The sequence below is a fragment of the Tenrec ecaudatus genome, chromosome 1 (genome assembly GCF_050624435.1).
Source record: "Tenrec ecaudatus isolate mTenEca1 chromosome 1, mTenEca1.hap1, whole genome shotgun sequence".
NCBI lineage: Eukaryota > Metazoa > Chordata > Mammalia > Afrosoricida > Tenrecidae > Tenrec > Tenrec ecaudatus.
Genome location: NC_134530.1, coordinates 33,094,949 through 33,122,189, shown reverse-complemented (window position 1 = coordinate 33,122,189; position 27,241 = coordinate 33,094,949). Strand labels below are relative to the sequence as shown.

The following is a 27,241-nucleotide window of genomic DNA, read 5'->3' as shown; positions in this document are numbered from 1 at the left end:
TGCAATTTTAGGTGTCAAACGCATGCACAAACAACTGCGCTAAGTGTAGCAAAACTGACAAGCTAAGGTATCACCAATTTTTAGACCTTGGTTTTTTTCTCTTAAACATAAGAAATGGTATTAAAAGGGTATTAAAATGAGTCAGGCATGGGAGATACATAATGTACAAAAATGTATCCCTGTCCTATGGAATGGGAGATTCTGACCCTACAAGCGGACGTTCAGCTGAAGCCCAGAGTGGCATGAACAGTTCTGGAAGTTACTCGCAAAGGAAAGTACCCAAACATGAGAAAATGTGCTACCTCTTTGACTGCATTAATCGGCTCTACTTATTGATGTGAGTCATCCTTTTCCCACATAAAGATCATTAATCCAAGTCCCGTTCCACCACAACTGATGATCATTTGGAAGTGAGCTTGAGGCTGGCTGTCAGAGCTACTGTCCGGACTATGCATCCCTGGCTCATTCCATTCAGTGCAAGTCATCAGAGTAAACTCAAGTCATGACAAAAAATGTACATAGTTAATTGTTGTGTAATATAAACTCGTGGTTATGCAAGGTACATAAACATACATTGTACATATAAAGAATTCTCAATGCATTTATGAAAAAGTGTAATAAATAAAATATGTTTTGCATTAAAAAAAAAGAACATGCTTTCAATGAAAATCAGTAAGTGGAGAGCCAGCGTGCTGTTGAGCAGATTCCAACTCAGCCGACCTGTGTGTGACTCAACCTCAGGGTCTCTCTGGCTGTGATCCCTAAGGAGGCATCCCGCCAGGACTTTCTTCCATGGAGCCACATTACGGGGTGGGGTGGGTGGAGTTTGAGCTGCCAACCTTAAATTTAGACGCTGATTTTAAACGGCTTACTCCAACCCAAACTCATTGCCATCAGGTCGATTCCAACACATAAGAACCCAAAGGCCAGGGTAAGGCTGCCTGTGAGTCACAAGACTTAATTCTTTGAGAGGAATAGAAAGCTTCATCTTTTTCCCGAGGAGGGGCTGGTGGTTTTGAACCGCTGACCATGCGGTTAGTAGCCCAATTCATAACCACTGCACCACCAGGGCTCCTGATCTTATACCACCGAGCCCCTAAGAAGTCAGAGATTCAAGCTGCCCTAGGGAATATGAGGATCCCAGGTGGTGCAATGGGTTGTGTTAGGCTGCTACCCACAGGATTAAGCTTTCAAAGCCACCAGGAATATTCTTGGATTGTCAGAATGATTAAGACCTGGAAATAAGGAGTGTCAGTACGAACACGCTGTGTGCCTGTGTTTGGCAGAAGAGCCACTGCAGATGTTATTACTGGGTTGGGCTGTGTGCGCAACCACCATAGGCTTGGTCCCTCAGAATGAGCCATCCTCCCATGAATACTCTGCTTTTTATACCACTGAGAAAGCGGTACTTCTGAGGCTTGGTTGTGGGAAATAGATTTCTCCCAAGTCGTCTCCCCCAAATATATGGTAGACTTAGGTAAACACTTCTTGCAACTAATGGTAAATGATAGTCAAATTAACTCCGTGAAGGCAGTCAGTTGCCAGACAACTGTCTGGGCCCACCACAGGTGGGGTCCACTCACAACTGTTAAAAACAATGGGCTACTTCTCCCTAAAGGCTTACAGTCATCAGTTTGGTTCCTGTAGGTGGGGTTTACACCGTACTGATAATGGTTTCTATAGTGAGCCAGAGAACAGGTTAAACTGGCTCAGTGATATCCACAATTAAGCTGCATCCCTGAATCTAGGACCTGCCCATCTTGTTACATGTGTACCCCCATTACCTCCCCTTCTATTATATGGATACCCCTAGATCACCTCCTCCCATTACTGTATTAACTATAGCACAACCCTTTCCTGTGATGTATGTCTTCACCTGTAATTAGGGGGCTTGCATGTCCCAGAGAATATAAAAGCCTTGGTTAGCAATACAAATCATCCTCTCTCCCCCCACATGGACCACCAAGTGAGGCTGAGGTGAGCATGCTACCATGAGATGTGTCTTACTCCATTATTTCAATCTCTCTTCTATCTCTCATGCTCTCTATGACTTTACTATAATCTTTACTTTAGTTGCACCCACCGGACCTGTGATGACGTGTTAGGGGCTGGTTTCCCTCACACTTGGTTTTGGGTTGCAAGTACCTGTGCAGTCTCCTCGTAAGTAAATCAGGGATTCATGATAGCAACAGGGAGAATAAATGATATGGAACAGGAAACTTGTCCACTACAACAAAAATATAAGGTCTAATCCAGATTCTGTTTAAAAAAATTGGTTTTCTTGAGGAAGGATAAAAGGTTAAAAAAATCATTTTTACTTTCCCATACACTTTGGAATTAAAAATAGAATTTCTACAATGAGAACACATAGCTTTATGCTTAGGGGGGGGATGAAATATAGTAGATAAAAACACCCATGTATTCATGAGACTACCTAATGAAAAGAATTCTTATATAAATGAACCAAAATACAAATACTATTTCTATAGATTCATGCCCTAGAATTTAAAGGGTATTAAGTGCCATTTGTGACATTGATTCTAGTACAAAATGCAAACCTGACATTTATACACATGGGAATAAAGCAGTGGTAAATCACACATGTAGTGTTTTAAATGTTTTCCCTTTGTATGAATTTCCCTGTGAACTCATGCTTGTGCACACACAAGATTTTCTCACATATGTTTACAGTCACAGGATCTCACCAATGTTTCTCATGGTGTTCCTACAATGAGAAACACTGAAGCTTTCCAACACCTTTTACATTAGAAGTGTCAGTCCACATTTTAATCTCTCACATGAGGTTTAAGAATGGTAAAAGATGTGCTGATGCTTATAAGAAGTCTTCCATTTACATGACGCTCCAGTGAGACTTTTCACAAATTCTCAAGATTAACCGAGAAAGCTTTTCATTGAAATGTCTTTGGAAATTGTGTTAGTCTGGGGTTCACTAGAGAAAAAAAAATTCATGGGAGACTCAAATGTATAGGAAAAAAACGTTATATCAAAGAGCAATTGTATATTACGGAAACATCCCAGCCCAGTCCAGATCAAGTCCTTAAGTCTGATATTAACCCATATGTCCTATACCAGTCTGTAAATTCCTCCAGACTCATGGAACACATGCAATGGCACTGAATGCAGGAAGATCACAGGCTAGTGGGTGAAAAGTCTTATGGATCCAGTGGAGATGGAAGCATCTTACCACTGGCGGGCTTCTCCACATGGCTCTTCCAGCTCCAGGACTCTGGCTCCATCAGCTTAGCTCCATGTATCTTGTCATCAGGAAGGTCAAGTAGAGTATGGGTCAGGCCTCCAGTGAGCGATTTATCTCCATAGTACCTCCAAATGAGGTCATGAAGCTGTGACCTGATTGACAGGCTAAACTCCACCTCTTCACTCTTAATAATCTGAAGTTGACACCAGATTATGTAACTACCACAGAAGTATAGGGAGAAAAATAACCCCCCACATTCTTTATATTAACATGAGGTTTCTGCTATATGTATGCTCTTGGGTTTATAAAAAAGATGAATGAAACCCATTCAAAAGACCGCTTTGATGTATACTGTTACTCTCCAGTGTACCTACTCATATATGTTCCAAACGATGAGGAACATCTGAAAAATTTCCCTATATCCCTTATATTCATAAGGACTCCACTATGGGGCTTGAGCAGAGGCATTGCGGGGTGACTTGTGTGTTGCATAAGCCGCTCCGGGAGGTGGTTTTTGGCTTGCCTGCTCTGGGTTGGTGGTCTTCCTACTAGGATTTCATAGAGCTGAGCCTCCGGCTCCCGAGGGCCTCGGAAGGCATTGACAGGCCAACGATATGAGTTTCAGGAAAGCCACCAGCCCCTGCTCAGCCAACAGGTGGAAGCAGATGAGAACCAGGGCCCAAGAAGGAAGGTGGGTGCCAAGGGGCTAGCACCGCACCTAATGATTGATGACTTTGAGATTGGGCATCCGCTGGGCAAGGGGAAATTTGGCAATGTGTACCTGGCTCGGCTCAGGAAGAATGGCTTCATCATGGCCCTCGAGGTCCTCTTTAAGTCACAGATAGAGAAGGAAGGGCTGGAGCATCAGCTGCGCTGGGAAATTGAAATCCAGGCCCATCTACAATATCCCAATATCCTGCGCCTCTACAACTATTTCCATGATGATTGGTGGGTGTACATGATTCTGGAATACTCCCCAAGGGGCGAGCTCTGTAAGGAGCTGAAACAGATGCAGATTCGATGAACAGCGCACAGCCACGGAGAAAGACAGTGCGTGGGACTCTGGACTACTTGCCCCCAGAGATATCAAGGGGTGCACCTGACGAGAGAGTGGATCTGTGGTGCATCAGGATGCTGTGCTATGCGCTGCTGGGCAGTCCTCCTTTTGAGAGCCCCACCCCCGCCAAGATCTATGAGTGCATCCTCAAGGTGGACATGCGTTTCCCCACCTCCATGCCTGCTGGGGCCCAGGACCTAATCTCCAAGCTGCTCAAATATCATCCTTTGGAGCGAATGACCCTGGCCCAGATTCTGACGCACCCTTGGGTCCAGGCCCACTCCCAGAGGGTGTTGCCTCCCACCACTCATGGTTTCCTGAGCCCGGTCAACCCTGTTTCTTCGTTTGAAAGGCTACCTGGCTCTGCTACCTCACCTGTCTTTTGTGTTTTATGCTGTAAGATACTAATTAATAAAAGTGGACTCATTTTGCACCAGGAAAAAAAAAGGAGTCCACTATGAATTGGTATGTTTACAGGAGAATAATAAATATTTCCAGATTATTTGCATTCATAAGTTCTCTCTACACTGAGTTCTGAAAGGAGAGCAAGTAGAGCCACACGATCCTTATGTTTATCAGGTGCCTAAACATCCTAAGTACTGTGTGTAGAGAGTTTTGAAGACTGATGAAAGTCTTTCCCAAATTGCCTATTCTCACTAGGCCTTTCTACAATGTGAATTGTTAAATGGTGAGATGTACCATCTGATTAAATGGTTTCCCACATTTTTGACATTCATAAGATTCTCTCTACTGTGAATTCTTTTTCTAGTTAGGGAGGTTTAAGAAGTGACGAAAGGCTGGTCCATATGGTTTACATTTAGGCCTGCTCTCTACTGTGCTTTATTTTTCTCCCTAGAGTTTATCTTGTTGTTGAGAATATATACAGCAAAACATACATCAATTCAACAGTGTTTGGATTTATAATACATTGGTATGGATTACATTTTGTCAGTGTGCAACCACGCCCACTCTCATTTCTGAAGTTTACTCACTCATTAACATGAACTCACTGCCCTCTACATTGACTGGATGGCAATGAGTTTAGAGTGGGGGTGCAGGGAGATTGCATTGTTTTGTTTTTGGAAGGTTTCAGGAAAATTTTTAGTTTAAGGTATAAAGACTATCTCAGGGCCATAGTTTCATGGCTTCATCTTTCCTACATGGTTCTATGTTTATAGTCATAAAGATTGAGAGTGTGAGGCCATGAGAATTTGAAGTTTTATTCTACCTTTTGATCAGGATTTTCCCTTTTGAAAGCAGTATTCTTCGATGGAATCTCATGAAAATGTTCAGCAGTGGTACCCAGGCACTATGCAGTCCTTGTGTTCTCATAACAAGGATGCAATTGTTCTTAGAGAAAATTAGGTACATATTACACATCATCTGTATTTCCTTATTTCTGACCCTACTTCCTCTGTTGCTCCAGGTGACTAGATCAATTGTCATGCCTTGGAGGGCTGCTTGCAAGTGTTTCAAAACACAATGAATTCAAAGATTGAGCAGAAATATTAAACACATTATTAGACCACTTAACTTCGATGGCTGGTGAAGCTACAACCCTAACACTACAAACCAAGGAATTGATTTCATCAAGTATTTGGTTGTATATAAACAGTCTCAGGTATTCTTTTTTGTTTTATTCCTCCTAAATCCACTGTGAATCCTCCTATGTGTGCTAAGAGGAATAAGAAAAGCGTTTCCCACATTCTCTGAATTCATACGGCTTCTCTCCAGTATGAATTCTTAAATGTTTAGTGAGGGATGTGGAGCAAGTAAATGTTCTCCCCCATTCTTTACACTGATAAGGCTTCTTTCCAGTGTGAGTCCTAATATGTTTGGTGAGGTTTGAAGATCGAGTAAAGGCTTTCCCACATTCCTTACATTCATAAGGCCTCTCTCCACTATGAGTTCTTATATGTACAGTGAGTGATGCAGAACAGTTAAAGACATTCCCACATTCCTTACATTCAAATGGCATCTCTCCACTGTGGATTCTTTTATGTTTATTGAAGGATGAGGAGTGACTGAAGGATTTCCCACATTCCTTACATTCGTAAGGTTTCTCTCCTATGTGAATTCTTAAATGTGTAGCGAGGTGTGAATACTGATGAAAGACTCTCACATTGTTGACATGCATATGACCTCTTTCTACTGTGACATCTTATATGTTTCTTGAGTCTTGGGGAATGACTTGATTTAGCAAATTCTATATGTTTCAAAGGTGTCTCTACATAGTAATTTCTTATGTGCTCAGTGAGGTATGCAGCACAACTAAAGACTTTCAAACATTCTTTACATTCATAAGACCGCTTTCCACTTTGAGGTTTCTGATGTAAACTGATGGATGAAGGGTCAGTTTTCCTTTTTTATACTTGTACTTATGAGTGCTTATATGTCTCCTAAACGACGATGAATTAGAGAAATCTTCACCACATTCATAGAGTTTTTCTGCAGTGAGTTTTGTCATAGGATTTTCAGCAGTTGAGATACAAATGAAACTTTTCCCACATTCCTTGCGTTTGCAGGGCTTCTCTCCAGTAAGAGTTCTCACATAACTGCTTTAGAAGTAGGGACAATTACAGGCTTCTCCACAGTTCTTAGCATGATAGGCACTGTATCCAGTATGAGATCTGAATTGACGCTTATGTGATGAAGGATCGATGGTGGCTTTTCCATACACACAGCATTCAGAAAGATTCAATTCAGGAATAGTTTTGAGCCTGATATGAGCTGAATTCTGGCGGAAGGTTTCCCCTAACTGACTGCCTTCGTTATTTTCACAAGAGTTCTTGCCAATAGGCCTCCTGTTAAAAAAAAAGGGGGGGGGAACATGCTGTTTAGAATACATTTGCTACCATCTCGCCATTACAAACACAATGAAAATGTCTACTTATTTAGCTCTGAGTTGTACCATACTTTACGGGAGAAATTATGTAGTAGAGATGCTACCCTTACTGACAATATTTCTGAAATATGAGCCTGATAATTGTGCACAATGAGTGCAATGTTTTAAATATCGCCTCTGATTCATATTTCTGAAACTATATTGTAAAAATCATCTAAGCTCCCAATTCTAGACATAGTTCAAAATCTCTATATCTACCTACATACCTACCTACCTACCTACCTATCTATCTATACACAGTGACACCTGTGAGAGGTGTTACTTGGGAGGACGACCTAGTGTTTCTGTCTTGCAAGTTTTCTACCTTTGACATAATGAAGTCTTATATTCATTAGGCTACTCCAGTGGTTCTCAACCTGTGGGTCGCGACACGCTTGGGGAGCAAATGACCCTTTCACAGGGGTCACCGATTCATAACAGTAGCAAAATTACAGTTATGAAGTAACAACAAAATAATTTTATGGTTGGGGGGGTCACCACAACATGAGGAACTGTATGAAAGGGTTGCACTCACCTCAAATGTCTCCTCTGGGTTTTACATTGATCTTCAATGCCATGCAATTCACAGATTTCTCCTAATGTAGAAAACCAGGTATTTTTCTTCATGATTTCCAATGTGATATGTTCACAAGATATTCTGTTTTCTTCATTAAGGTTTTGAGAAAGTGACCCAATGAAATAAATTGAGATTACTTATGTGGGAGGGGGGCAAGGAGGAAATTTTTAGGAAATAGATAACTGACCCAAAAATCATTTAAGGTATCCGGGTATCTAGCCATGGTCAAAAAACAAACTACTATCAAACACATCCAAGAAGATATGTAACATGAAAAATGTACAATGGAAATGTGAGTGGAAAAAGAGGTGTATCTTCATCAGATCTGGTGTTAAGAAGATTAAAGAAAATCATAAAAGGAAGCACAAATGTTTGATGTTCATGCACCTGAACCCAAAAGAAACCTATTCTGATTTGTTTTAGCCTAATTCCTTCTACACAAGGCTGATTCTCCAGAATTTTCCCTTTCCTGCTTTGGGGGCACTGTCAGGGAAGCATTGGACTGCTAACCCAAGGTCAACAGTTCAAAACCACCAGTTGCTCTGCAGGAGAAAGATAAGGCTGACTGCCATAAAAATTTGAAGCCCAATATGGCCTGTTATGAATCAGATTTAACTCTATAGCAGTGGGTTTTTTAAATTGTTCTGCATACATTGACCCTGAATGAGTCCTATCATGACTCTTCTCAGATCTTTCTCTTGTTTATCTGGGAGCAAATGTGTGTAGCTGATAAGGTGCTCTATGAGAAAGTCATATTATGGGAAAAGACAATAAAGCACGAGAAACATTTCATTTACACCAAGTCAATACTTTACTCCTCAATAGGTGTTTATTTGCAGTAAAATAATCATGTCAATTTTTTTTATAAACATAGTAAAAACTAAGTATAATTTCCCTAACCACAAACTTTCTTTCTGTGCCTAAGTGTTCCACATAAAACACCTAAAAGTGCATCAAGGATTTTAAGCACAAGAGAAAGAAAAAGTCATTATAATATAGTTTTATATTTATGGAGAAGACAGAACATGTAAGCTACACACAGCAAATCACCATGCTCGCTATATTTAATGATGTGTTTTCATTCCTCAGCCAAATGCTGGCACAGATTAATGACTAGTATCTATTTGTGCACTATAGGAGTAAATAGATGGTGCCATTCCTACCTATGAAGGTCAGGTTTCTGAAGGTTTCCATCATCACATCTCTGTAGAGTTTCCTCTGAGCAAGATCCAGCAAAGCCCACTGTTCCTGAGTAAACTCCACAGCTATATCCTCAATAGCAATGGTGTCCTAAAAACAGCCACAGCATTTGAATCAATAAGGTAACATGTACTACAATGTGTATGGTACATGACAGGGAAAAACTAGATAAATCAGACTTCAAGAAAATTCAAAATTTTGGTCTGAAAAAATTATTAGACTAGAAAGATGAACCACTACATAGAAGAAAATCATTGCAAAACATGAGTCTAGGGACTTCTAGGAGGATGGCAACTGAGTAACACATACCGAGGAACTCCGCAGAAATCAGCACAAGAGAGTTACTAAGAGGGAAATTCTACATTGTTGGATCGCAGGAGGCGCATCATAAAGATAAGTAGACACAGATGTACTAGGTTTTGAGAGGCTGGGGGCTTTTGGATTACAGTAGAGTCAGCTAGGGTTTGACTTTAGTGACACCACTGTCTTTGCTGGAGCCGGGATCTTTTGGAGCCAGCACAGGGGCTATATCTCAACACAGCCACAGCTTGCTGTGGCCTCAGGGCAGGGATTAAACCACTCCAGCCCCACACTAAGGGACCAAGGCTCAGCTATATTGTTACCTTTGTTTCCTTCTCTCTATCCCCACAGCCTCAGTAGGCTTAGTTTTTTTTCCTTTTTCTCTTCCCTTTTCTCTCACATGCCACTGCTGAATTCCAGACCACTCCCCTTAGCCTAGGGCATTTACACCTGCCCTCCACCAAGCTGGGAGTGCTCCACCCTCTGCAGAATAACTGAGGCTGGGGAAAGTCCACCCCCCACTAGGGGATATCCCGCCCAACTTCTTCCCAGGGAAATTCCACCCACCCAACCTCTGCTGTGCTTAACATTTGGCTGGGGAAAATCACTCCCACCTTCTTTGGGGGAAATTCTGCCTGCATGGATGGGGGAGCTCCTGTCTGTCCTCTGTGGTCCCATATGACTAAGGGAACTTCCTCCCACCTGCCGTAGTACTTCACACAGCCTAAGGCAGCTAGGCCAACATTCACCAACATTCCACGCTGCTGAGGGAACTTCTGCCCACCATTCTCAGTGCTCTACACCAAATCAGGCAACCCAGCAGCCTTCTGTGGCACTCCCATTTCAGTGGGCACCCCTGTACACCCTCTGTGGCATCCTAAGCTGCTGTGAGCCACACCATCACGGCTTCTGTGAGAGCACCCAGTACAGCACCATCCTTGTGGGTCTACAACAACCCAACCAGCATTCCCTGAGATGACCATCCAACTTGTCCTTCAAATAACAGAATACTGGTTGACTAGGGAAAGAGTGAAGCAATGGGAGGATAAAGTAGTAGGCTAATTCCATAGTGAAATTACTCGCAGGCAGTTTGAAGAAGCATTCCTATGAGTCTCCCAAAGAGAGCCAGTGCTCTGCGACTCCCTGAAAAATGGCACCTAACTCCTCTAAAACAAAGCAACACAAAGAGCAATCAGCCCCAATGACCTAAATGGGGGGAAAAAAACAACAGGAGAAAAAAAGGCAATGGCAGAAGATGGTCCTGAACCTAATGATGTGCATAGAAGAAGCAGACATTGATCTGCCATGGAAAGAAATTTTCAGAATGCTGCTTGGAGTCATACAGAATATAAAGGAAACAATACATAAAAATGATGAAATGATAGAAGAAATAAGAGGAATACAAGACCCTAGGGACAAGATAACTAAAACCAGTAGCAGACTCACGGACTTCGCCAATTGGCTGGAGAAGACAGAGAACTATACCAAGCAGACTTTAACAAATGTGAACTAAAATCTAATAAGATCATCAGAGAAGCTGAAGAAAACCTAAGAGCTATGTCTGACACTATGAGGAGGAACAACATCAGAATAATTGGATTACCAGAGGAAGACACAACAAAGAAGTCATCTGCAACAATAGTGAAAATTCTTGGAGGAAAATTTTCCCAGCTTAATGAATGAAAACCAGACAACCATTCAGGAGGCTGAAAGAACACCAGTTAGACAGAATCCCAAGAAGAAGTCACCATGGCACATAATAATTAAATTATCCAACTTTGAGGAAAAGGAGAAAATTATGAGAGCAGCTAGGGAAAAACAAGTAATCACATATAAAGGTTCACGAATAAGAATATAAAGGTTCACGAATAAGAATATGCTCAGATCTATCAGTGGACACTATGAAGAAGAGGAGAGAGTGGAGTAACATATTCCAAAAATTGAAGGGAAGTATCACAACAAACCCAAGAATACTCTACCCAGCTAAATGATAGATGGAGGATTAAGAGTCTTCCCAGACAAGGAAAAACTCAAAGAATACATTAGAAGAAATCGAACCCTACAAAAGATCCTTGCCGACCCAATATGGACAGAAGAACAGCACTCACCAAGCATAAAACAGAGACTGCCACATAGAACAACCTCACCCAGAGGGCAACAAAGAGAAAACAGACCCCAAGGTAGCATTGGCTTAAGGGTGGAAAGAAGTCAAGAATGAAACACACACACACACACACACACACACACACACACACACACACACACACACAGAGAGAGAGAGAGAGAGAGAGAGAGAGAGAGAGAGAGAGAGAGAGAGAGAGAGAGAGAGGGATAAGAAAGGGAGGTAGGAAAACACCCAACACAAAAAGTATAAGATGACATCACAGAGCTCACAGATGAAGATAATAACCCTGAATATCAATGGACTGAACTCAGGCATTAAAAGACTGAGGGTAGCATACTTGCTTAGAAAACACAACCCATCAATCTGCTATCTACAGGATATATATCTGCTATCTCAAGGCTACAGACAAAAATAGGCTGAGAATAAAAGGCTGGAGAAAAGCATATCAAGCAAACAGCAATTCAAAAAAAGCAGAGATTGCCATCCTAATCTCAGATAACATTGAGTTCAAAGTGTAAACCATAAAAAGAGATAAGGAGGGACACTATATAATGCTCAAGGGAACTATAGACAAATAACCAATAAGCATTTTAAACATATATACCCTGAACGAGAGACCTGCTGAATACATCAACCAAATGCTCCAAAAGATGAAAAACAATCACAGCAATTATAGTAGGTGACTTGAATACACCACTCTCTGAGAAAGATAGATCACAGGGAAAGAAACTACAAGGAGACTAGAGAGCTAAACACCACAATTAGACAATTTGACCTGATAGATATTTACAGAACTTTTCATCCAAATACAAAAAAACTCACATTCCTTTCAAGGCCACATGGCACATGTTTGAAGATAGACCACATACTGGGGCATAAAGTGAATCTACATAAATTTAAGCACATATATATCATACAGACCTCTCTGACCACTGTGTCATAAGGCTGGAAATCAATAAAATGAAGATAAAAAAACAAGAGCAAACAACTGGAGGATGAATAACTCTCTATTGCAAAAGAAGTGTGTACTGGCCCAGATCAGCGATGAAATTAGGAAATTTCTAGAAACCAATGAGAATGAGAACATGACGTACCAAAACTTATGGGACACAGCAAAGGCATTTATCAGAGGAAGTTTCATAGCAATACATGCACACATGAAAAAGGAAGAAAGACATGATTGATATGCTGGCACAAAATTTACAGCAACTAGAGCAGAGTCAAGAGGACAATCCTACTAACAGCAAAAGAAAAGATGTAATAAAAATCAGGGCTGAGATTCAGGAAAGGGAAACTAAGAAAACTATGGAAAAATTAATGCTGCTGGGTGCGAGGTAGTACCGATGAAGAACACAGCTTCCTCCCCCCAACTACCATGATCCAAATTCTACCTTGCAGGGCTGGATAGGACAGAGGCTGTACACTGATACATATGAGGGCTGGAGGTACAGGGAATCCAGGGTGGATGATACCTTCAGGACCAAGGGTGTGAGGGACGATGCTGGGAGAGTGGAGGGTGAGTGGGTTGGAAAGGGGGAACTGATTACAAGGATCCACATGTGACCTCTTCCCTGGGAGAGGGACAGCAGAGAAGGGGGGAAGGGAGACTCCGGATAGGGCAAGATATGACAAAATAACGAGGTATAAATTACCAAGGGCACATGAGGGAGGGGGGAAAGGGGAGGGAGGGGAAAAAAAAAAGAGGACCTGATGCAAGGGGTTTAAGTGGAGAGCAAATGCCTTGAGAATGATTGGGGCAGGGAATGTATGGATGTGCTTTATACAATTGATGTATGTATATGTATGGATGGTGATAAGAGTTGTATGAGTCCCTAATAAAATGTAAAAAAAGAAAAGAGGAGAAAAAAATGATTAGGGCAAAGACTGTACAGATGTGCTTTATACAATTGATGTATGTACATGTATGAACTGTGATAATTGTATGAGCCCCTAATAAATTGTTAAAATTAAAAAAAAAAAGAAAAAACATTAATGCTGCTAAAAGTTGGTTCTTTGAAAGGATAAACAGAATCGACAGACTGCTAGCACACCTAACCAAAGAAAGGAGGGAACAAATTTCAATAGTAAGGATGAACGAAACAGGGGACATTGCAACGGACCTTAATGAAATCAAAAGGATAATTACACAGTACTACAAAGAACTATGCTCCAGTGAATTTGACAACTTGGAAGACATGGACAAATTTTTAGAAAAACAGTCCCTTCCTAGACTATCCCCAATGGACGTCACGAATCTCAACAGACCCATAGCAATAGAAGAAATAGACAAAGTTATCAAAGGATTACCAACAAAAAAATCCCCACAACAAGATAGTTTCACAGGAGAATTCTACCAAGCATTCAGTGAAGAACTGACACCAATCCTATACAAACTCTTCCAGAACATAGAAAAAGACAGCAAACTCCTTCTATGAAGCTAGTATAACTCTGATATGGAAAGCCAGGCAGAGATCCCACAAGAATCGAGAACTACAGACCAATATCCTTAAGGAACATTAATGCAAAAATCCTTAACAAAATACTGGCCAATAGAATACAAAAGTAATTTACCATGATCAAGTGAGATTCATACCAGGGATGCAGGGATGGTACAACATACGAAAGACCATTGGTATCATTCATCACATTGACATGAAACCTTATAAGAACCACATGATAATATCAATAGATGCAGAAACAGCATTCGACAACATCCAACACCAATTCCTGTTTGAGACACTCAAGAAGATAGGAATGGAAGGAAAATTCCTCAAGATAACACAAGCTATATATGAGAAACCAACAGCCAACATGGTAGTCAATGGAGAAAAAAATAACAATCCCACTGAAAAAGGGGACCAGACAATATCATGCTGGAGGTTTTAGCTAACAGCATAAGGCAAAGAGGAGACATCAAAGGTACTCGCCTGGGGAAGGAAGATGTGAAACTATCATTATGACAGATGATATGATTTTATATATGTAAAATCCCAAAAGCTCCACAAGGGGAGTACTGGAAGCAATAGAGGAGTATGATAGAGTGGCAGGATACAAGATCAACAAACAGAAGTCTATCACACTGCTGTACACATCAGCTAAGACCACAGAAGAGATTAAAAATGTGGCACCCTTCACAATAGCCAAGGAAAAATTAAAATATCTAGGGATATATTTGGCTAAAAGAACAAAAGATTTATATGAGGAAAATTACAGAACACTATTACAAGAAACCAAGAGTGACCTCAACAAATGGAAGAATATCCCATGATTGTGGATTGGAAGACTCAATATAATAAATATTCCAGCTCTGCAAAAGGCACTATATAAATTTAATGAAATCCCAATAAAATTATCCTCACTTTTCTTCAATGAAATGGAAAAACTGATTACCAAAATCATATGGAAAGGGAAGAAGCCCCGAATTAGCAGAGAACTCAAGAAGGACAAAGTGGGAGGGCTTGCTTTACCTGACTTTAGCACATATTATATAGCCACAGTGGTCAACAGTGCATAGTTTTGGTATAATGACAGATACTCAGACCAATGGAAAAGAACTGAAAACCCAGAAATAAAATTATCAGCATACAGACAACTGATCTTTGATAAGGGACAAAAAATATATGCAATGGAAAGCAGATGCCCTCTTCAACAAATGGTGCTGGAAAAAATTGAAATCTGCCTGTCAAAAAATAAAGCAAGACCCTTATCTCACTCCATGCACAAGAATAATCTCAAGGTGGATCACATACATCAAGATAAAACCCCAAACTATTAGGGCCATCAATGAGGGAATTGGGATCAACCTGAGAACTTTGGCACAGGGAATGCATAGGCTATCAGAAATAGGGAAGGACACAAACACAGAGGAGTCACAAATTGACAAATGAGATATACTGATGATAAAACACCTGTGTACATGGAAAGAATTCACCAAGAGGGTAAGAAGAGAGTCCATGGACTGGGAAAATATCTTTAGCAATGACACATCAGACAAAGGCCTTACTACTAAAATCTACAACACTCTGCTAGCTTCCAAAAAGAAAGAAACTAATTGCCCAATGAGGAGGTGGACAAAGGACCTGAACAGAAGTTTCACGGGGGTAGAAATCCAAATGGCCAATAAACATATGAGGAAATGTTCCCAATCATTAGCCATAAGAGAAATGCAAATTAAAACAACAATGAGATACCCAATTCAAAAAATCAGAAAGCAATAAGTGTTGGAGGGGCTGTGGTGAGATAGGAACTCTCATCCACTGCTAGTGGACCTGCAGGTATGTACAGCCACTATGGAAATTGATTTGGCAATATCTAAAACAATGGAAATTGAGTTACCATATGACCCAGCAATCCCCCTACTGGGCATATACCCAGAAGAGGAAAGAAACAAACCACAGACAGACATCAGTGCACCAATGCTTATTGTGGCACAGTTCACAAACGCAAAGAGTTGGAAACAACCCAAATTTCCATCAACAAATGAATGGATTAAAAAACTGTGGTATGTACATACAATGGAGTACTATGCATCAAGCACATTGCTGTAAGGGAAGAACTGGAGGAAATCATGCTAAGCAAAGCAAGCCAAGCACAAAAGGACAAGTACATGAGTTCACTGAGGTAAGCTTTAAAAAAAATGCAAAAAGGGTATAGGGAAAAAGCTACTGTACACAAACACTCCTTAGGGGAGATTCAGTTAGTATGGCAGGGGCCAGACAAAATCCAGGGATACATATAGTATCCAACTAAAAAGGAGGGGGGGGAAGAAAAGAAAAAAAGAGAAAAAGAAATGGGTAGCGAGGGAACAGGGCACTAACTCACCCAAGGGGAGAGTATTGTTTATATCTCCAAAGGGAAATAGGGACCAGACTCCAACCCAGTGCTCCAAGATGTGAATGTAACATACCAGCATGAAACAGGGAACTAGTAGAGAGATCTGAGCGGCCAGCCCCACCCCAACTACATGGACAGCCACCCCGCCCGCAGAAGAATTTACTTCAGAGGACAGCACTGAAGCTACAATTCAGGGAGAGGGACATGTCTGATCAGAGCAAACGGGAGCAAATGAAGGGGAAGGAAGAGAAAGTGGAGTACATCCTGGTCCAACAAGCCTTGAGGATGATATCCCTGCTCAGAGCAGCCAATGCACAGAGAGGACCATATGGCCAGCCCCACTATGAGACATGACATCCCTCACTGACCATAGCCCTAGAGGGGACAACACTGGAGACACAGTGTGGGAACTGTACCTGATCTGATCCCACCACACCGAGACAAAACACTAAGGGCGTGCAACAGAACAGCAAGGGGAGCAGAGGAAGGAAGTCCCGAGGGAGTACCAAAAATAGACTTTGGGGCCAGGGCTCAACTGGAAAACACTCGAAAAGGTCAACAAATAGACCTTGAACTATTTACAGGCTGGTTTTTTTGTCATTGTCTTTGTTGTTGTTGTTTTGTTTTCTTTTGTTGTTCTGTTTTTCTGTCTTGTTTTTGTGCATATTATTATCTCTGTAGGTCTATCTAGATTAGATAGGCTGGATGAACAATCTGGAGGAGAAAACAATGTGACCCACAGTTCCATGGGGACATGGGAGAGGGGGAGGAGGGGGGAAAGGAAGTGGTGTTAACACTCCCAGGGACAAGGGAACAACAAGTGATCCAAAATCGGTGGCGAGGAGGGTGTAAGAGGCCTGGTAGGGCTTGATCAAGGGCAATGTAACCAAGAGGAATTACTGAAACCCAAATGAAGGCTTAGCATGATAGTGGGACAAGAGGAAAGTAAAAGGAAATAGAGGAAAGAAGTAGGAAGCAAAGGGCATTTATAGAGGTCTAAATACAGGCCTGTACATGTGTAAATGTATTTATATATGAGGATGGGGAAATATATCCATGTGCATATATTTATAAGTTTAGTACTAAGGTAGCAGATTGACATTGGGCTTCCACTCAAGTATTCCCTCAATGTAAGAACAATTTGTTCTATTAAACTGGCATTCCATGATGCTCACCTTCTTGACACAATCACTGAAGTGGGTGCATAAGCAAATATGAAAAAAGCTGATGGTGCCTGGCTATCAAAAGATATAGCACCTGGGGTCTTAAAGGCTTGAAGGTAAACAAGCGTCCATCTAGCTCACATGGAAGAAGCACACCAGCCTGTGTGATCACGAGGTGTCGAAGGGATCAGGCATCAAAGAACAAAAAAATCATATCATTGTGAATGAGGGGGAGTGTGGAGTAGAGACCCAAAGCCCATCTGTAAGCAACTAGACATCCCCTTATGGAAGGTTCTCAGGGAGGAGACAAGTCAGTCAGGGTGCAGGGTAGCAATGAGGAAACATACAACTTTTCTCTAGTTCTTATATGCTTCCTCTCCCCCCAACTATCATGATCCCAATTCTACCTTACAAACATGGCTAGACCAGAGAACGTACACTGGTACAGATAGGAATTGGAAACATACGGAATCCAGGACAGATGAACTCTTCAGGACCAGTGGTAAGAGTGGCAATACCAGGAGGGTGAGGGAAGGTGGAGTAGAAAGGGGGAACTGATCACAAGGATCTACATATAACCCCCTCCCTGGGGGACGGACAACAGAAAAATGAGTGAAGGGAGACATTGTAATGACAAAATAATAATAATTTATAAATTATCAAGGGTTCATAAGAGAGAGGAGGGCAGGGAGGGAGGAGAAAATGAGGAGCCAATACCAAGTGCTCAAGTAGAAAGAAAATGTTTTGAGAATGATAAGGGTAATAAATGTATTTGACACAATGGATTATGTATGGATTGTGCTAAGAGTCATACAATCTCCCAATAAAATGATTTTAAAAAACACATGTGTCTGATAAAGAACTGTATTCTAAATACATAAAGAACTTTTTTAGCTCAAAAATAAGAAAACAAAAACCCAATTGCAAAATGGGAATAAAATAGATGTGTGCATGACAAATAAGTATATGGAAATATCCTCAACATTATGTGTCATTAATAAATTGTAAAATAAAACATCAAAAATAAAATACTACCTCTTTATTAGGTACTGGTATCTTACAAAATGTTCAACAATATACAAGGAGACTATACACCTAGACCTAAGTAAAAGGAATACACCGGGATGAAATTGACTACATCTAGGGGAGGAGATTACAAAAAAATTCAATACCATCAGCCAAAATAAGACCAGGGGCTGACTGCAGTAGACTAGCAATTGCTCATATGTGAGAAAACAAAAACAAGCCCATGTGAGTCAATATACCCCTGAGTATATCCCACCACAATTAGAGACCATCTCAAGAATATATTTGATGCTAATAGTCAAAGACCTGACAAATTGAAGGAATAATACCAAAAACATCATATGGAAAAGAACATCATATATAAAAAACATAAATGGTCATTAAGAAGACAAGAAAAAATGAACCAAAAAGAATATCAGAAGAGACTCTGAAACAAGCACACAGGAGCAAACGAAGAGGGAAGGAGAGAGTGGAGCACATCCTGGCCCACCACGCCCTGAGCTTGGTGCTCAGAGCAGCCAATGCACAGAGAGGACCATAGGGCCGTCCCCACCACGAGACACAATACCCCTCTCTGACCCATAGCACTTCGAGGAACAACATTGGAAGAACATTGTGAGAACTGTGCCCAATCTGACCCCACCACACCGGGGCAAAACATGAAAGGCGAGCAACAGAGCAGCAAAGAGAGCAAAGCAGTGATGTCCACCAGGAATAAAAAAAATAGACTTTGGGGCCAGGGCGTGGCACCCAATCAGCCTCTACTGGAAAACACTCCTAGAGTCAATAAGCAGACCTGGAACTATTTATAGGCTTTTCTCTTTTTTTGTCGGTGGTTTTTGTTGCTTTGTTTTGCTCTGTCTGTATCTAGATAATATAGGAGGGATAAACCATCTGGAGGAGAAAACAACGGGACCATTGGTTCCAGGTAACACAGGTGAGGGGAAGGCAGGGGAAAGGAAGTGGGTATTAACAAACCCAGGGACAAGTGATCTAAAATCAAAGGTGAGGAGGGCACAGGATGCCTGGTAGGGCTTGATCAAGGGCAATGTAACCAAAAGGAATTACTGAAACTTGAATGAAGGCCGAACATGATAGTGGGAGAAGAGGAAAGTAAAAGGAAATAGAGGAAAGAACTAGGAGACAAAGGACACTTATAGAGGTCTAAATTCAGGCACGTACATGTGTAAATATATTTATATATAAGGATAGGGAAATAGATCAATGAGTATATGTGTGTGTGTGTGTGTTAAGTATTAAGATAGCTGAGGGACATTGGGTCTCTGCTCAAGTATTCCCTCAACACAAGAACAATTGTCCTAATAGCCTGGCATTCCGTGATGCTCACCTTCTCGACACAATCCCTGAAGACTAATGGGTACATAAGAAAATGTGGTGAAGAAAGTCAATGGTGCCTGGCTATCAAATCTGGGATCTTAAAGGCTTGAGATAAACAAGCAGCCATCTAGCTGAGAAGCAACAAAGTCCACATGGAAGAAGCATACCAGCCAGTGTGACCATGAGGTGTCGATGGGATCAGGTAGGTATCAGGCATCTAAGACCCAGAACAAAAAATCTTATCAATGTGAATGAGGGGAGTGGGGAGGGAAAGGAGTGCAGATTGGAGACCTAAAGCCCATCTTTAGACAATTGGACATCCTCTTACAGAAGGGTGACAAGGAAAAAATGAGCCAGTTAAGATGTAGTATAGCACCGATGAAACATACAACTTTCCTCTAGTTCTTTAATGCTTCCTTCCCCCGACTACCATGACCCCAATACTACATTAGAAATCCGGTTAGATCAGAGCATGTACACTGATACAGATAAGAGATGGAAACACAGGGAATCCAGGACAGATAAAACCCTCAAGACCAATAATGAGAGTAGCAATACCAAGAGGGGAAGGGGAAGGTTGAGGGGTGGAGGGGGAACCAATCAAGATGACCTATATATAAAACTCCTCCCAGGGGGAAAGACAGCAGAAATATGGGTGAAGGGAGATATCGGTCATTTTAAGACATGAAAAAATAATAATAATATATAAGTGATCAAGGGCTCATTTGGAAGGGAGGGTGGGGGAGGGACGGAAAAATGAGCTGATACCCAGGGATCAAATAAAAAATGTTTTGAAAATAATGATAACATATGTACAAATGTGCTTGACACAATGGATGGATTGTGATAAGAGCTGTACGAATCCCCAATAAAATGATTTAAAAAGAGAGAGAGAGACATTCTGAAACTTGCTCTGGAACACAAAGAAGTTAAAGAGAATAGAAAAAAAGTATGAAAGAGATATGCAGAGAAGAAGACACAGTAAAGCATTATAATGAAATATTCAGAGCTAGAAAACAAAACCGGAAGAACACACACACACACACACACACACACAGCCTATCTCAACCTAAAAGAACTGAAGAAATCATTCAAAAGTCAAGGTGCAATATCGAGGGATCCTCAGGACCAATGACTGAATGATTTGGGGAGCAACAGAAGATAGGACTGCACAAGTTGTTACACCAAAACACAAAAACAACAAAACCGGACAGCATTCAACATTTCAAGAAGCAGCGTAAGATCAAGAACCAATGGGACTGAAGGCATTACTGAAAAACAAGGCTCCTAGAACTGATGGGAGAGCAACGGAAATGTTTCAAGAGACGGGTGCCGCGCTAGTCTGTGTAAAGCACCTGGCCATGGGCTGGAAGAGATCATTATCTGTGCCATTACAATAAAAGGTGGCCCAACAGAATGTAGAAAGGGCAGGACAGTACCATGAATATTGTGCGCAAGCACAATTTTGCTGAAGATAACGGAAAACTACTTGTAGCAGTACAATGACAAGGAGCTGCCAGAAACTCCAGGTAAATTCAGAAGAAAATGTGGGAGGGATATTACTGTTGAGGTCAGATGGATGGTGATTAAAAGCAAACAGTACTTGCATGTTATTGACTACACAAAGGCATTTGATTGTATGGAGGCATACACAGTATAGATGACATAAAAATTAATTATTAATTAATTAAAAATATAGATAACATTCAGGAGATTGGGAGTTCCAGGACAATGAATTATGCTCATGAGAAGTCTAAACACAGACCAAGAGAGTTAGTCGTTCAAATGGAACAGGGGGATACTGCTCAGTTTAAATCGGGAAAGGGGCGTGTCCGGGAGGCGTCCTCTCACACTTACTCAATCGTATGCTGAGCAAATCATCTGGAAGCTGGACTATGTGACAAAGAATGTATGCCACCAAGTATGCAAATGATGCACCTTTGCTGCTGAAGCCAACACTCACAGATCTGTGTGCTGAAGCCACGTCCGCACTGATGAATATCGAGGACTAATGCCTACGGTATGGATTACAAATCAGTGTAACTCGCTGCCAGAGAGTCGATTCGGACTCATAGGGACCCTCTATAGGTGTAAAGAAAACATAAACACAACAGAACCTATAGATAACAGCTTGAGAATCAGATTACAGGGTCATCTTTATTCCAGTTACATGAGGTCACTGCAAAGGAATGCACAGCAAAAGCAGTGGGGGGGGGGGGATAAATAGTTCTAGAAAAAGATACAATAAGCACCATAAGGCAGAGACAGAAAGCACCCAACTAAACTGAACCAAACTCAATGCCACAGTCAATCCTGACTCCTGGTGACCCTATAGGAAAGCCTGGAGCTGCCCCTGTGGGTTTCTGAGACCAGAACTCTTTACAGAAGAGCCCTAGTGGTGCAGTGGTTATGCACTGGGCTGATAACCACAAGGTCAGCAGTTTGAACCCACCAGCCATTCATTCGGTGAGCAAAAGACTTGGCTTTCTACTCCTGTAAAGAATTACAGAAAGCATGCTCTCTTTAATATAAAGGGAACAACAACAACAAAAAAAACCCCAAAGCCACAAAACCTCCATCAGTGTGGAATCAATTCTGACACACAGGGAGCCTACAGAATGGGCTATAACTGCCCCTTAGGGGTTCTAAGTTTGTAAATCTTAACAGGAATGGACAGTCTCATCTCGTTCCCATGAAGCAGCTGGTGAGTTTGAACCTTGTCAAGGTTAGCAGTTCACTGTTTAGTTCACAGCACTGCCAGGGATCTATACCGGTACGGTTCAAAAAATGTAAAGTAGCGAAAACACTGACCACCTCAGTGGGAGTCTTTCAGAACCCTCAAGATTTTAGTGAGAGTCACAGTACCGTCACACCAGTTGAAACAAGCATAGTTCTGCAGTTGGGAAGTTTTATATTCACTATATTGAAAAATTCCCACCAGGCTTGAAAAACCATATTACAGATGAAGGACCCACTAACAGTAGAGCAGGGCCTCAGGATGCCTTCCATAACTCACAGGGAAGAACTCCAGAGCCCCCAGCACGCAGCTGGTCCCCAAGCCGTTCATCTTTAACCTCGTCCCCACGTGGCCGGTCACAGCACTCTGGAGTGCTCACCATTTCCTTGCTTCAGCTTCTGGCAAGCTAACTGAATGTCCTCTGTAAGCCCAGGAAGCCCTGCAGCAAGAGGGATGAGAGTGCAAATGGAGCCACTGGGCAGTTGAGAGGAGGAACAGTATCCGGTCCTTGAAATTCTGTTTGTCATTTACACACGCACAGGATGGGGGCCTTAGCTGCCAGCTGCCTACTGGATTCGTCCTCCCTGAGACACACCTGGGAGGATGGGAATAGAACATGTTGGATCAAGAGGCAGTTCTTGCCCGTCCGCTCTTTCCCTGGGCAGGGAGGGCTTCCCCCAGGCTAAAGGGCATGCTCCTCTCAGGAGCATCTGCATGGAAGGCTGTATGGGCTCCCACCTTGCAGTAGAGGTAAACCCTGGGCACAACATTGACATTCAAGGTTTAGCAATAGGGGACATTTACTAGGAAATAACACTCAGCCCCCCAAAAAACGCATAGCAGGGCATGCTCCCAGCCCCTTGAACAGAGCACAGGAAATAGCCTTCTGATGCATAGGAAATGCTACCAGTCCTCAGTCTGATGCCGGCTCCTCCCAACACCAATCAAGTATATGGCTCTCCTCTACCAGTAGGGGGACTCCTCGCTAGATTTAACTAATCAGGAGGCCGTCCAGCTTTTACCAGCTAGAGAACCTACTGCCTTTGGAGCAGGAATTCCGGGTCCATTGCCTGAAGGCACAATCGGGCTTTTGTTAGGGAAATCAAATTGGAATGCTTTCAGTTTGCCAACTATCACAGATGTCATTAATCAGGAGTATGAAGAAGAAATTAAGGCGATGGTTAGATCCAGTGTGCCCTGGACCATAAAAAAGGGAGACAGCTTAGGGCAACTGTTGCTACTCCCATAAATAAAAATGATGCCATTGAGGAAAAAGCAGCAGGAGAGGCAGGCCTATCCAGGAGTCATGGGATATTCTGGAGTGAGATTCGAGACACACAGGAGCATCCATTTATGGAGCTGACAATTGAGGGAAAGAAATTCTCAGGACTCCTAGATTCAGGGGCTAATCTCTCTGTCATGAGCTATCAACAGTGGCCCAAAGCGTGGCAGCTGGCCTCTCCAGATTTTATCTTGGGCGGAATAAGAGAGGTAGGTCAGGAGAATGTATGGCAGAGCAGGAAAATCTTGCAGTTCACAGGCCCTGAGGGACAATCCGGACTCATAAAACTTGTGGTAACTCTTACCCCATTAGTCTATGGGGAAGAGATCTATTATAGCAATGGGGGTATAGGTCAGTCAGTAGAACATGAGACTCTTAATTGCAGCCGAGGGTTTGTGCCCCACATGGGGCATGATTTGTTGGGGGCTGGCTCCCCCCACCCAACCTCCTAGAACACACACCTATATAGGGATCTGCAATGATTGGTTATTAATATGGGGGAAGTCACAAGCCTACATCTATAACACATATTTTGGTGCCTTGTGGATTTAAATACTCATTTTTTTAAAGGAGATGATGCTACTGGCATTAGACTTATGACTTCTCAAACAGAATATTAAATTTGGAGCGCTCATTACTTGACCTTTGGCAGGGAGTTTGGTTTTCTGTGAAAGTTTATAAATTGTGCTGTCTGACGTTTTAGTATTGATATAGTCTTCCAACATTTTGTTCTATAGAAAATGAGTAAGTATCCCTTTACGGCTCTTACATTCAATAGATTTGATATACATATAACACAGCCCACTGCCAGCAAGTAGCTGCTGACTCACAGTGACCCTATAGGACAGGGTAGAAACTGCCCTGGTGAATTCACCAAACTGTAATTCTCTACAGAGTAGAAAGCACTATCTTTTTCCCTCGCAAAGGCCAGTGGCTTTGAACTGCTGGCTTTATAGTTAGCAGGCTAATGCATAACCACAGTGCCGCCAGGCCTCCTGATACACACATGCCACCCTCACTGTCACGTCTGGTTTAAAAAGGAACGTTCGCGAATCCCGTCACAGATGCTACTCATTACTCGACAGAGTCCCTCTCACCACAACGTTTTATAGTCAAAGTGATGTACAATAGACCGTGCTATCGTCCTGCCTTCCACATTTAAGTAATACTTCGTACAACCACCATTACAAAGGATGTAACACTGTAGTGTGGTAGATTCTCTGATTTGTTTCAGTATTTTGGTTACTTTTCATGTGTCAAGCCTAGAAATACATGTGGAAAATGTAGCCAAGTCTGAGAACATGACAAAACCTGGTCTTATGGGAGATAACATACATCGTAAGCGATAAAAAGCCGTTTTCTCTTTAAGTTTCTGTGTAGTGAACCCTAAGAACAGCCTATATTGCAGACACGAAGATTGCAGCAGGTGATGACCACCACCACCACCTCCACCTCCCCCAGGCCTGCGTGCAAAGAAAGCCTTTCAGGAGACACTTTGATGGACTCCTGGACACTACTTGGATGTCTCTTGGGCTAGAACTACATAGTCACCCACGTGTGTTGTCTCATGTGTGAACTGCACACTTGACTAATAAATGTGCTTGAACTATTTTCATGTTGAATCACAGTCCTCAGTACACAACTTGCTTGTCTGCCCTCATTCTTAATATTTCCTGTTCAGACGCTGGAAATGCGACCGGGCTTTGCTACAAGAAACCAACTTATGAAGTATGATGTTCGGTTCCTAGAAACTGTGGTTCAATCACCAGAGTGTAATCCTGCACAAATCTTGTCTCAGGCAATGTTTAAGATCCCAGAGCAGAAGTGCTCAATACATGAATTGCAATCTACTAGTCGATTGTAAATGTAGTGTGGGAAGATAGCATGGCATTTAAAAAAAGAGGTATGCCTATCATCAATCAGTTGCAAGCTTAGGTGTCAAACGCATGCGCAAACAACTGCGCTAAGTGCAGCAAAACCGTCAAGCTAAGTTATCACCAATTTTTAGACCTTGGTTGTTTTTTTCTCTTCAACGTAAGAAAGGGTTTAAAAATGAGTGGGGAGCTGGACCAAGCAAGAAGACAAAAATGTATCACTTTCATACGGAATGGGAGATTCTGACCCTACAAGCCGACATTCAGCTGAAGCCCAGAGTGGCATGAACAGTTCTGGAAGTTACTCCCAGAGGGAAAGTACCCAAACATGAGAAGATGTGCTGCCTCCTTGACTGTATTATTCGGCTCTACTTATTCATGTGAGTCAGCCTTTTCCCACATAAAGACCATTAAGTCCAAGTACCGTTCCACCACAACTGATGATCATTTGGAAGTGAGCTTGAGGCTGGCTGTCAGAGCTACTGTCCAGACTAGGCATCCCTGGCTCATTCCATTCAGTGCAAGTCCTCAGAGTAAACTCAGGTAATGACAAAAAATGTAGTTAATTGTGTTGTGGTGTGCAATATGGACTCATGCGGTTATGCACAGCACATAAACATACATTGTACATATAAAGAATTCTCAGTGCATTTCTGAATAAATGTAATAAATAAAAATATTTTGCCTTTTTGTCGTTGGGAGACCATTTGACTTGATCATTTTATAAGTAGCGCGCATGCTGAAAAAGTGTGAGCACCCTGCCCCAGAGAGCCACACTGGCCATGGGAGTCCTACGCTTGGGTCAATGCCTGCAGTAAGCTTGGTCAGCCACACCACAGTTCGCCTTGCCTCTCACCCAATCGTGACCACAATGTCCGCCTTGCAGCCTAAAAAAGTCCTTCGCAGCGTGGCTTTTCCTGGGTCTTTTTCCTTCTGAGGTGGGGGTAAGGATGGTCCTGAGTAGAGGGCCCTGGTGGCGCGGTGGGATCGGCCGTTCAAACACCCCGGCCACTCCCAGGGGAAAAGGTGCCAAGGGCTGTAGCCTGGGAAACCACTCAATGGCAGTGGTGGGTGGGGGCTTCAAGGAAGCCTATCACTCGTGTTTTCCAAGATGCCAAGTGGAGGCGACTCGTGCTTGGCGATTTACCCGGTTTTACCTGGTAAGGGAAAGACACGAGTCCAGCCCGTCTACTCTGCCGTCGGGTCGGGAACTCGGCCGCGCAGAAGGGAGCCGCGGCGGCGGCGGGAGGGCAGACAGGCCAGGACCGAGCACTGGGCCGGGGACCGGCCGACAAACCTCGGCACCGCCCCTTCCTCAGGTACTGCGGCGGCGGGGGCGGGACCGGGAGACGCACTTCCGCTTCCGGGTTCCGGGCACTCCGGCGGAAGGGGCGGGGCCGGAGCGTCGCGCGTGGGAGGCGGCCGCGCGAGTCCACGGCTTCTGTGTGGCTTCGGACTGTATTTATTTTTTTAAAAAAACATTTTATTAGGGGCTCATACAATTCTTATCACAATCCATACATATACTTACATCAATTGTATAAGGCACATCCGTACATTCTTTGCTTCTTCGGGGGTTTCAGAGACGCTGCTGCCGTCATCCACAGAGGCAGGTGTCAAGGTTTCCG

At 42.5% G+C, this 27,241-nt stretch overlaps 1 protein-coding gene and 1 pseudogene across 1 annotated transcript; one reads left to right on the top strand and one right to left on the bottom strand.

The window, feature by feature from the left end:
- Positions 1-110: 110 nt before the first annotated feature.
- On the bottom strand, positions 111-26,932 carry LOC142448819 (zinc finger protein 26-like). The gene is given in 7 exon segments (XM_075550681.1): positions 111-6,394; positions 6,396-6,636; positions 6,639-7,078; positions 7,694-7,823; positions 8,899-9,025; positions 22,737-22,896; positions 26,771-26,932. Coding segments are annotated over 6 exon segments (1,434 nt in total). The 5' UTR covers positions 22,788-22,896; positions 26,771-26,932; the 3' UTR covers positions 111-5,949.
- LOC142458176 (aurora kinase C pseudogene) lies at positions 3,939-5,064 on the top strand (annotated as a pseudogene).
- Positions 26,933-27,241: the final 309 nt, after the last annotated feature.